General features: G+C 38.7%; 1 protein-coding gene across 1 annotated transcript; it reads right to left on the bottom strand.

Moving 5' to 3' along the window:
- Positions 1-11,017: 11,017 nt before the first annotated feature.
- Positions 11,018-11,887, bottom strand: LOC101424958 (olfactory receptor 7A10-like). The gene has a single exon (XM_004465229.1). It carries the CDS (start codon positions 11,885-11,887, stop codon positions 11,018-11,020), a length of 870 nt encoding a protein of 289 aa, XP_004465286.1.
- Between the last annotated feature and the right edge of the window lie 1,596 nt (positions 11,888-13,483).

Genomic DNA, 13,483 nt, shown 5'->3' with positions numbered 1-13,483 from the left:
TTCCCCCCCTCAGCAACACTCCCTCCCATCATCATGACACAGCCATTGCATTTGGCAAGTATATCTTTGGGCACCCCCGCACCCCATGGTCAACGGTTCACACCATGGCCCACACTCTCCCCCATTCCATCCAGTGGGCCCTGTGAGGATTTACAATGTCCGATGATTGCCCCTGAAGCACCATCCAGGGCAGCTCCATGTCTCAAAGACGCCTCCACCTCTCATCACTTCCTGCCTTTCTCCATACCCATCAGCCATCATGTCGACTTTTCTCAATCCAATGCCACCTTTTCTATGTGGACATTGGATTGGTTGTGTCCATTGCACCTCTATGTCAATAGGAGGCTCAGATTCCACCTGGATGCTGGATGCAATCCTCCCACTTTCAGTTGTAATCACTCTACGCTCCATGGTGTGGTTAGCAACCTAACACCTTACAGGTCAGTGCTGTGGGATTGGAAATTCCCCAACTCAAGGACAGATATTTCAGTCATTTTCAATGTCCTTTGTTCTATCTTTCAGTCACTTGTACATGTTACATTCTCTAGTGCCTTTGCCTATCTTATGGCTAAAAAATTAACATCCACTCTAATAACTATTTATTGTTTGCATTTCATTTATGTGACAGTTTTTCTGATACAAATTCAACAGAAATGGAGACTAAATACTGTCCTCTTTTAACATAAGAGAATCTAATGAACATTTTCCAATATACTTCAATGCTCTTCAGATTAAAAATATTCTATTATGTCATATTCTGTTTATGTACCACCCATTTTCAGACCATTCTTCAATGTTTTCTAAATGAAATATAATGGTTTGTTTAATTTTAATTAAACATTTTTTTACTGCAGCTGTTAGTTTAAGGAAAGATCATGCATAAAGTAAAGAGTTCCCATATACCCTCCCTTGTACAAGCAATTTCTCTATTTTGAATTAATATATTTTCTTTTATCTATCTATAAAACGCTTTTGCTAAACAAATTTCCATCGTCTCTTTAATCACTTTCTTAGAAATGATAATCTATTTCATGATCTTTATGTATCTATAGTGAGAAGCTTCAAATCTTTGGTCTTTATTTTTATTTTTATATCTTCATAATATGTTTAAATATTGAATAAATAAATTCACTTAGCATTCTATCGTAACTTCATTCCAGGAAGCACCTTATTCTACTAGATGAATTCAGAATCATTTAGCCACATGCAAAGAAAATATCAGTGGAATTTTAACGTGGATTCCATTAAAGAGATGAAATAATTTAGAAAGAGTTAACATTTTTCTTAAGTTCATGTTCTTATTGCAATAATAGAAAAAATATTTTAGATATTTAAATACCATTTCAGTAAATATTCTTGCAGTGTTTATGAATGTCATGGTCATCTCTGGCTAAGAGTTGTTTAGGTTCAATATCAATAGGGTAGAGATTACTCCCTCCAATATGTCTGTGATATTTCAATTATGCTAGAAATTCTATTGATTATTTTTGGTATTGTCATTTATTTTAGCTTTCTGGGTTTTTTTAATCACTTTACCAATTTTTCTCAAATCCATTTTCTTTCACCAAATAATTTATAAATAAAACATATTCCATATAATTCCTAATAGCCATTTATTTTTAAATTATTTTACCTTAGTTTAAAATTCCCGAAAATTTCAAGAATAATGGCAAATGTGACACTAATCTTTCATTTTATGATTTTAAATGGAATAACCCTAGATTTTTAAATTTAATTTTCTGTGCACAATGATTTAGGAGATGTTAATTTATGACACATTAACTTTAATATATTTAGTTCTTATTTATATTAGACAAGTTGTTTTAACATTGTGAAAAAGTGTTTGATGACATTAACTATTTAGAAGAACATAAGGTTAGACTGTATCTCTCTACTCTCAAATAAATTTCAAACAAATTTTAAAAATGAATAAATAAAATAAAATAAAATAAAAACCAAATATAAATAAGAGAAAATACTAGCTGTTAGAAGAAAATACAGATGAACATATAGATACTTAAATTTCTGCATAGTTTCAATCTTAAAAAAATAGTATTTTCTGAATTTAAAGTCTTTTTCAGAAATAGGAGAGGATAAGATGAAAAATTGGAAGAGCATGTTGAAAAACCCAAAACAAAATATCATGCAGAAAAAGTAAAATGAAAAACCCATTCACTCAAATCTCCTAATTATGAGGAGCAGAAAGATTACTAATTTTGTGAGCAAAAACAGTATTGGATATTAACAATTCATTTTGGAGATGTACATGAGGTTATAACTGGAGAAAATTTCATCATACTATTTTCCCATGAAAATGAAATTAAAAGAAGAAGTCATCTTCACTGAAGGATTTAAAAATTCTTTTTTAAGAAAATATTAATGCAAAATTCTACTGGATGGTGAATACTAACAGTCATATACTGCTACATATAAATAATTGATCTTCTGATCTGGGATGGAGAATTTAAATTGGCCTACATTTCTTTTATCAGGATACCCACCCATATTTGCCAATACCCAAGGTAAAAAAAAAGTGCAACAGACTACTCTAAATTGTTAAAAGTGTTCACCTCTAAGCTGTAATGTTAACCTTGATTATTAGCGTCATTTTCTTTGAATATGTTTCTCAAAAGCAGAACACTTATGCATTCTAGTCTTAAGAAATGAAAACTTTAAATGTTTGACAATGTTATTGAAAAAAGTTCCAGAAAACAAACCTAGAATAGGGAGAGCTGAAGCCTAATAGTTAAATGACCTAATCAAACTATACTTCTTGGCCATATCTGAGGCACAATGACAGCAAAGCTGCACTCAGCTTCCAGGAACTGAACTTGATCCGGACTGACCCCTACGCCAGCTGCTCAGTAAATGGAAAATGATAGGTATGTCACTGTAAGAGCTAATTATATATTCTGATACTGGTAACATAAAGACAGCTCCCATGTAAACAGAGGAGTGGAGAACAAAGGAAGCTTAAAGGAAAATTAGAGAAAGAACAAGCAGGGAAAGGTGGAAAAGAGCATGGACTATCTCTAAATGCACAAACTCCCCATGGCTCCACATGCCTTCTTCTTTGCAAATGGCCCTGAATCCCCCACTATGACACAGGATCAAGGACCCATACATAGCCAGTAGGATATTCTTGGCAAGGTGAGTGGATCTTCAGCCCAGGTGAACCTGATTGTGCATGATGGGGGTGGCTTTTGACCCCTTCAAGACTTTGGTATTTGGTAGCAGTGATTCCCCTGTAATGAGCCGCTCAGAACACAGGGGAAATGCATGGTGCCCATAGGGTTCTGGTGTCAACTATGGAAAGGGGCAGAACCTTGCTCTTCTCTCACTGAGCAGCAGTTAGGGGTAGTGTAAGACACCTCTCAGGCCTGCGAATTGCTTACAGGATCACAATGAGTCCTAGTATGAACCTCCCTCCCTGTGGCAGGATGGTACTTTCATAGTTGAATGCCCCCAGAACTGGGGTGGCTCAGATGACCACAATGGCTACGTGGGGTTTATATCTGAAACCAGTCGATGTTGAGTACTAGCCCCCTGTCTGCAGAGTTGCAGGAAGTATTAGGACCTATAGAGTGTTGAGTTGACCCCTCAGCTAGAGGGCTTCCTTGTCCCCAGGCTTTAAAGTGTAGCCCACACAAGGATGGAATGGATGCTATACCTGCTTATGCCTGGTATACAAATGGGTCCACCAAAGGCATAGTGATATCTTGGGCCACTGTAGGTATCTGAGTGTATAAAGAAGATATCTGATTTGAAAGCAGATTTTGTCAAAGCAGCCAATGAGCTGAACTGAGAGCCGTATGGCTAGTTATAATGCATGAACCAAGACCCATTACTGTGTATATAGATATTTGGGCCATGTACAAAGGATTAACTTTATGGCTGCCCCAGTCAGATTGGCAAGAATGGATGGTTGGTAAAAGATCTTTCTGGTGACAAAATTTGTGGTAGGACTTGTGATACAAAGGACAAGAATGTAGCATAACGGTTAATCATGTTGCAGGGCATAAGCCTCTCATAAGTCCACAAAATGACTCTGCAGAATCTACAACAAGTAAGAACTTTTTTACCATCCAAAAGATGGATGAATCACCTGGTTTGCATAGACACATGGGTCATGTGGGTGCTCGAACCTTCCTGCAGATAGCCAGGTGATATAGCATCCCATTAAAAACTGCAGATGAAATGAACACATTAACAGCATGGGAGCTATATGCTAAATAATACCCATGCAGAAATTGGGTTCCCCTGAAAGAAGGAGTTGTAAAGCAAGGAGACAGACCTCCTACAGTTATGGAAGCTAGATTATAGTGGAGCTCTTCCCTCTGATAAAGTATATAATTTTCTCTTCACAACTGTGGATACTAATACAGGTTTAGTTTTTGAACTTCCATTCCATATAACCACCCAAAAAAAGTATCATTGTGGCATTGAATATTTTAAGTGCCCAGTATGGGCATTCTTTTGAAGTGCAGAGTGACAGAGGAACCAATTTCACAGGTTCCAAAGTGCAAACCTGGGCAAAAATGATGGCATTGTTTGGCATTTGCATGTCCCATATTGAGTGAAGGCTGCAGGCGTAATTGAACAGTATAATGGTTTATTAAAAGACAAATTTTCATGATGTCTCCAAAGGAGCTGACCTTGCAAGTGTGGGCTACCCACCAGTTGTGTGCAGTAGACCTTATAAATAAGCAGCTATGTTGAATGGGCCAGTAGCCTTTAGAATTGGTTGTACAGGGATGTGCTTTACCCTTGCATGTAATAATGAACACATCAGAATCTCTTGCATTTCCTAAAGTTTTAGATGGAAATTTGGTATTGCGCAGCTCTACTGCCTTGGGGTTTGGAGAATCAGTGGTGTGGTGTGGATATGGCCTTGGACTGTTGTAGATGAGGATCACACTTGGAAAGTCATCCTGTTAACATATGGAGATGATATGAAGAGGGGATTGATGATGACACCATGGGTTTCTAAATGACCATCTGAGGTATGAGTGGCACTGCCTGAAAACTCAGGGGGAACCCTTCTGAGGGGAACTTTTGACTTGAAAATGTGGCCCATACTATTGCTCCCAGTGGAGCTCTCCCCTTTGTGATCAGGTTTAGTTTGGGGAGACAAGGTATGGAAATCCAGACCAGAGCAGCCACCAGACCGTGCCACGATTCTGTTCCAGGTTGACAGCAGTCAATACCGTACTGTTGTAGACTCATATCTATGCCATGTTCACAACATAACCCAGCACTGAGCATTCACTCACCTGTCAAGAGAGGGAGCAGGCCTTGCATGGACAATTGCCATTGTGACTGAGGATACCTAGACATGTCTTCCGACAACTGGCCAATCCACAACAGAGTGGGATACAATATGAAGGCAAGCAGAGCACAACTCAGAGATATGGACAATACCCACTGCCCGGTGGGTCAAGTTATCTATACTGCGGGGGGGGAGGGTTACAGCTGAATATGTAACCTTAAGGGAGATAGTAACCCAGTGCTTGGATCAACATGCCGATAATTCCCAGAGAATAGCGGGATGGACCGCTGGTTTCTTTGCCATCTTACTGTAATCAATAAACTGTGTATTTGTGGGAACATCTGGTATCCATTTGGAAATGGGCTGTGTTAATTGGCCTTGGTTTTGTAATTTCCTTAATTATGTTTTGTTGTGTATTATATTGTTGTAGTGGCCTTTGGGTCAGGGTGGCAGCCTTGTGGTTATGAGTTCCTAAGATGCCAGACACTTAAGGTATACCACTGTAATAGACAATCATATGTTCTCCTAGTAGTGACATAAAAACAGTTTCCACGTAGACAGAAGAGTGGAAAGAACAAAGATAGCTTAAAGGAGCAGGAGCAGAAGAGAGAGCAGATGAAGTAAATGAGGATGGAATAAACTCAATGTGCATAAACTGCCCACAGCTCTGCCTGCCTTCTTTTTTGCAAATGGTACTCACTCTAACAGGTGGTCTCAGACCCAACAGTTGGTATACAAACAAGTACATCAATATGATTGCAGTGATGGCACAAATTTTCTACATTTTTGGGAGTGAATCATGTCCCCCACAAAGGATAAGTTAATCTCCTAAACTCCTGTACTCTGTACATGAAATCACTTTCAAATAGGCCCCTTGAAGTTGTTATAATTATTTTATGTAGGGTCTCATTTAAGAATATGGTCTAAACAGACTCTACATACATGAGGCCAAATTAAGTCATGGTGGACTTTAAATCATAATTTTGGTTTCTTCGTAAGCAAAGGAAAAAACACAGAGTCAATTGAATTCAGAAGTAAGAAGAAACCAGAGACGAGGAAGATGGTCATGTGAAAGAGGCAGCGATGCACACAAGGCAGTCCTATGGATTGTTGCTACAGGGTCTGGGAGGAAACCGTTCCTGCAGAGACCTTGATTTTGGACTTATAGATTTGAAGTTGAGGAGGAAAAATTCTTACTGTTTTTGACAACAAGCCTGAGGTTTCTATCATGGTCACTTGGCAAAATAAAATACCACATTTGTCAGACTCCTTCTCATTTCAGTGTGACTCTGTGGAGCTCTTCAACTAATTTTGTTTCTGGGAAGTACTTAAAGCATCTGCTTCCTTTGGTCAAGAGTATATGCTGAAAGGGAAGTGGCTCCAGAGGCCTTGGCATGATTCTGCTTCTTTATTTGGAACACTGACTCTGTCACATGAATAATTCTTCAGCTGCCTTGCTAGAGGAAGAAAGAGCATGTACATCAAAAGTGAGAGACTCAGTTGAGACCAATTGGACTTCCATAGGGCCAGGTAAGAACCCAGCATGAAAGAGAACCCAGACAAGGCCATCAGAGCCACCCCGGGTGGCATAAAACTGATGACATACTCAGGAGGTTCCTGCAACTATCACTTGGCAGCCATACACTGTAAAAGCATTATCTTAAACCATCAACTTATGAGATGGCTTGTTGTATATCAAGAGCTGATTGATACAATAATAAATGAAAACAAAACTGGGTCATTCAGAATGATCACTGATCCTCGTTTTCAGCATTCCTGCAGCTATTTAAATACATCATTATCATATTTTGGGTCTCCCCCTAATGATATAACCCACTATGACCAAATGAGCACTCACACACTCCCTAGAAGCCTGCCATGTATCAGATGCCCCTACTTAAGCATATTAAACAGGTAACCTTCATTATTATATTTTCTAAAGAGATTTCTCAATATTATAGTTTAAACCACATACTTGACAATCTCTTATGTCCAAATGTTCCCCCCACCCTTCCCCAATTTCTTGGGCCATCTGAACTATCCTCCCGTCCCTAGCCCCGCTCAAGCTCAGAAAATTCCACAAAATGTATTCCTACACCCCACTTTATCCCTTTCCTGTACAAATACTTAACTCTAGTTTATCATAGATTTCACCCATGTAGGTGTCAGCTTGCAACCTTCCTCCCGCCCAACTTCATTTAAGCTTATCATCCAGTCCCTAGCTCTCTGAGACAGCTTATTTTACTTACTTAATATCAGAGAGGTCATATAGTATTTAACCTTCAATGCTTGGCTTGCTTAACTCAACCTAAGGTCCTCAAGATTCATCCAAGTTATCACATATGTTCATACTGTATTTGTTCTTATAGCTGAATATTATTCCATTGTATGTCTATACCACATTTTATTTATCCACTCATCTGCTGATGGGCATTTTGGTTGATTCCAACTTTTGGCAATAGTGAATAGTGCTGCTATGAACATTGGTGGGCATATTTCAGTTTGTGTCCTTGTTTTCAGTTCTACTGGGTATATACCCAGCAGTCAAATTGCGGGGTCATATGGCAAATCTATAGTTTGTTTTTTGAGAAACTGCCAAATTGTCCTCCACTATGGCTGGATCCTTCTGCATTTCTACCTGCAGTGGATGAATGTTCCCATTCCTCCACATCCTCTCCAGCACTTGAAGTCTCCTGATTTTTTGATAGCTGCCAGTCTCATGGGAATAAGATGGTATCTCATTGTAGTTTTGATTTGTATTTCCCTAATAGCTGGTGATTTTGAGCATTTTTTCATGTTCTTTTTAGTCATTTTTTTTTCTTCTTTGGAGAAGCATCTGTTCAAATCTTTCTCCCATTTTTTAAAATGGGTTGTTTGTCTTTTTATTTTTGAGATATAGGAATTCTTTTTTTATTATATTTTTTTGTCTTTATTTATTTTTTTAATATTAAATTCACAAAATATGAGGTCCCCATATGTCCCCCACTCCCCACGACAGCAATCCCCTCCATCATCAGGAGACACTAATCTCACCTGGTGAACACATCTCTGAGCATCACCACACCTCATGGTCAATGGTCCACATCATAGCCCACACTCTCCCACATTCCACCCAGTGGGCCATGGGAGGACACACAATGTCTGGCAACTGTCCCTGCAGCACCACCAAGGACAACTCCAAGTTCCAAAAATGCCCCCATATCTCATCTCCTCCTCCCACTCCATACCCCCAAAAAGAGCTGGGAGGTTATCAGAGGGGTTGCCCTTATGCACACCTGAACAGAGTCCCAGAGACAGATAAAGTGGTTATAACCCCATGTGTTGGTTCTCCTGAGGGCTGCAGAGACACACAAGTCCTATGGTCATGGCAGACAGAATTCAGTGCCATTTCAGTTGGCCCTACTTTGGTGTTTTTGTTTCTGTGTGATGGAGCTGGACTTAGATGTGATCTTTGTCCACAAGTCTCTTCTTTTACTTTTACAGGAGCTGTAGTTAGTGTTGGGATTTAATGTATACTGAGTCTCTGGACTGACCATTTGATAGCCAGGCCCTGAGCCTCAACCGATTGCAACTCCTATACTCTCGTTTATTGGACTTACCCCACTCAGCTAACATGGAGGTGAAGAAGGTCAACAACCACACCAGGGAGCCAAGAGTGCCTACAACTGAAAGCAGGAGAATTGCATCCAGCATCCATGTGGAACCTAAGCCCCCTCTTGATGTAGATGTGGAGTGGACACAACCATTCCAAAGTCCACAGGATGAAGGAATAGAGTATGGATTAGAGTGGACTTACTGATATTCTATTCATGAACTATTGTGATTAGTAATCGAAGAAAATGTGGCATTGGTGTGGGGAGAGAGGAATTCTTTATATATGCAGGATATAAATCTCCTATCAGGTATATGGTTACCAAATATATTCTCCCATTGTGTAGGTTCTCTTTTCACTTTCATGACACACTCCTTTGAGGTGTAAATAGCTTTAATTTTGAGGAAGGCCAATTTATCTATGTGTTCATTAGCTGCTCGTGCTTTTGGTGTGAATTTCTATAAGCCATTTCCTATTAACAGTTCCTGTAATAGGATCCTATTACAGATGCTTCCCTATATTGCTTCTCAAGGTCTTTATGGTCTTGGCTCTTATATTTAGGTCTTAGATCCATCTTGAGTTTATTTTTGTATAAGGTGTGAGTTGAATGGGGAGAGTATGGGCCATGATGTGGACCATTGACCATGAGGTGCAGAGGTGCCCAGAGATGTACTTACCAAATGCAATGGATGTGTCATGATGATGGGAATGAGGGTTGCTGGGGGGGGGGGGAGTGGTGGGGTGGGGGTGGTAGGGTTGAAGGGGTCCTCATATATATTTTTTTAATGTAATATTTTTACAAAATCAATTAAAAAAAACTTAAAAATAAGATAATCGTCTTTCATTCTTTTACACATGGATATCCATTTCTTCAGGCACCATTTGTTGAAGAGGCCATTCTCTCCCAGTTGAGTGAGTTTGGTGGCATTGTTGACTATCAGTTGACTGTGTATATGAGGGTCTATATCAGAACTCTCAGTTTGGTTCCATTGGACAGAAAGTCTATCCTTGTGCCAATACCATGGTGCTTTCACTACTGTAGCTTTGTAGTATGTTTTGAAGTCAGGTAGTGTGATTCCTTCAAATTCATTTTTCTTTATAAATATGTCTTTGGTTATTCAGGGCATCTCCCCTTTCCAACTAAATTTCCTGGTTAGTTTTTCTAGTTCCTTAAAGAATGCCGTGCTGATTTTTTTTTTTGGAATTGCATACTACAGTGTAAACCATGATCCATGTGGAGCAGCAGTGCTCCAAAATGTATTCAATAAATGAAATGAATGTCCCACAATAATGAAGAGGTTATTGATGTGGGAAGAGTGGGGTGATGGGGATGGGGGGTATATGGGGGCCTCTTATAATTTTTAATGTAACATTTAAAAAATAAAGAGAAAAAATAAATAAATACAGCATTCATGATAACCTTGGAATTCAAGTTAATTGCAGATAACTATACTAAAAGGAAACTACATTAATGTTAGCCATCTGGTAACCAGCAGTATGTGCAAGGACATGGGTGTTTGTGGAGTAAAAAATTATGGCTTTGAATGAGAACCCTCCAATCCAAGAGGGATTATTAGGCAGATTTTTAAACTCTTCTTTATATTCATATACGAACAAATATATATAAGAAAGCACTGAACAAAAAAGAGGTAAAAATAACAATATTAAAGGAAATCACTAGATTGACAAATGCCTGCTCTTTAAAATTAATGATATAATTTTGAACAAGGGCAGATATTGTTTTCAGAGGGAGCAAAGAGTTATATTCATCAGTTGCCCTGGAAGTATTTAAGCAAAACAGAAAGGTGATATAATAAAATAATATAGAAATTGCAACACATTCCTCTACACCAGTAACTAACTTCAACATGGACATGAAGCTAGCAATGTCAAGGAGAAATTTCTCGTCATCAAAAATTTAAAGTTGATCTCATAATACACTGTTTGATTGAAATCTTTACTTCATCATATTTGAGGTCATCTGGACTCTTGGCAGGTTTACATCTATGATCTATCTAAAGAAAGCAGACATCTAGTTCTACAGGTTTGAAAGTTGCTAAAACAGCTTTTCAGCCACCACAGAACAAATGACACTTTGCAGACTTTCCTCCAAAGCATTTTTTCAGAGCTCCCTTTATGTCTTTATTCCTCAGACTCTAGATGAAAGGGTTCAGCATGGGAGTGATCACAGTGTACATCACTGAGGCTGATGCCCCTGAATGTGTGTTGTGTGAAGCAGCAGAACTTAGGTACACCCCTATGCTGGTACAATAAAATAGGAAGACCACTGAGAGGTGAGATGCACAGGTGGAAAATGCTTTATACTTCCCCTGAGCTGATGAGATGGCAAGTATGGAGGAAACAATCTTAGAGTAAGAGAAAAGGATCCAACCAAGGGGACCACCTCCCATCACTCCAGCTATTAAATACATTGCTAAGTAGTTGAAAAAAGTGTCAGAACAGGCAAGTTGGATCATCTGACGAAGTTCACAGAAAAAGTGGGGGATTTCTACATGTGTGCAAAAATACAGCCGTAACACCATTAACCCCTGTAAACAGGATTGAATAAAAGTCATGACCCAGGACCCAAAAACCATCAGGACACAGATGTGGGGGTTCATGATGACTCTGTAGTGAAGGGGGTGACAGATGGCCACAAAGCGGTCATAGGCCATCACGGCCAAAAGGAAGTCATCCAAGCCCACAAAGATCATGAAAAAATACATCTGGGTGATGCAGCCTGTGTAGGTTATGGCTCTGCTCTGTGCCTGGATGTTCAACAGCATCTTTGGGACAGTGGTGGAGGATAAACCGATGTCACAAAGGGACAGGTTGGAGAGGAAGAAATACATGGGTGTGTGGAGGTGAGAATCAGTGATGATGACCAGTATTATGAGCAGGTTCCCAAAGATGGTGACCAAGTACATGGACAGGAACAGCCAAAAGAGGAGGGGCTGCACTTCTGGATCCTCTGAAAATCCCAGGAGAAGAAATTCTGAAATTTGTGTTTCATTTCCAGTTCCCATGTGGTTGATGAAACTAAGAAGAAATAGAAAAGAACTTGGGTAGTTTTTATAGAACAGATAGTACTATCCAAACAGAAATATTACATCATCTATTTCAATGAAAAATATAATATCTATATTATTTGTATGGATCTTATCCCTTTAGTGTATTTCTAGTGTCTCTTCTGATCAGGAATTCCTTCCCCCAAACTGGTCTCTTTACCAAGGATTCACACACACTACAGATTTCATGAGAAATTCATTCATTTGTGAAATATATATTGAGTTGTAACTAAGGGGCATGTAGAGTTGTGGCAATGAGTCCACAATGCTGTAATTGAAAAGTCCCAAACTTCTGTTCTTAGAGAATATATGCAATTCAAACATAATCATCTTACAAATAAGAAGATTACCCATGCTTTAAGGAAAAGAAAGCAGGCACACAAAAAAAGTGAAATGATGGTGTTATTTTTCACTTGGTGCTCAGAAAAGTCCCATGTATGATATGAAATTTAAAGCAGCACCTCAAGGGGGAGAAGGCAGAAGCCATGAGGACATTAGGGGAAGTTTGGGCCCAGTGAAGAGAACTTCCTGTGAAAAGACCTTAAAAGACACTTGTTTCAGATGTTCAGAGTGAAATAGGAGGTCTGTGTGGCAGGGACATGATTAAGAGGATAGAAAAGAGAGATGAATTCAGAGGATGTTTAAGAACAATTCAGCCTTTTTGCTGCTGAATCTTTAAATTCAGGGAGTCCTTTATCCATATAGTGAACTGCTCACACTTCATTAATTTGGTTGCAATGCTCTCCCACCAAATGCGATGGAACTAGTCCTATCGGGTTTTGTGGAATATCCCTCAGACTCTGTATTATATACGAGCTCAGATACCCCTGCTCTGAGGAATGGTCACACCCCATCAGATACACACATCACACAGACACGCATGATGCACACCTTAGCATCATTGGGCTGAGTTAACATCATGCTTTTCTTACACTCAGCCACATTGATCACCCAGGAGTAAATACAATCCATGCTTACAACACCAGTTTTTCTATCCCCCAAATTTTTAGAAATGATGCGCTGAAATTCCAGCTGACAAACCTCCTGTGCACATTAAATATGGTGCTAGCTTTTGTTATGATCACTTTGTTCACTTTATTTAAAGAAACAGAAAAATGTGCAGAGTAAAAAGAGAGGAAGGAATTAAATGACCGTCAGGTAAAGGGAAAGATATTATCTTCACATGAGAAATTGGTGTTGCTGTCATTCCAAGTCTCATTATATCTTCTTGAATCCCAGAAAAACTAAAAAATGAACAAAAAGAAATTCATCCAAAAGAAAAAGGCAGTGATATCGTTTTATAATGACAAGACAATTAATAGAATGATCACTTCAACAGGAAAACGATCTATGGGAATAAACAAATGTTTCACAATTGAAAACATATTAGTAGCAGAAAAATATTGGGAATTTTTACATGAAGCATTAGTTGTCTTTTTAAAATTATATTAAGTGCACAGTTTCGGAATCAGATATGCCTTATTTTGAATCTTAGATGCAATTTATATTATTTGGTAATAATTGAACTTTAAAACTTTCACCTGTATTGTGGGC

This window comes from Dasypus novemcinctus, chromosome 30 (assembly GCF_030445035.2).
Source record: "Dasypus novemcinctus isolate mDasNov1 chromosome 30, mDasNov1.1.hap2, whole genome shotgun sequence".
NCBI lineage: Eukaryota > Metazoa > Chordata > Mammalia > Cingulata > Dasypodidae > Dasypus > Dasypus novemcinctus.
This window is presented reverse-complemented; position numbering and strand designations above follow the sequence as displayed.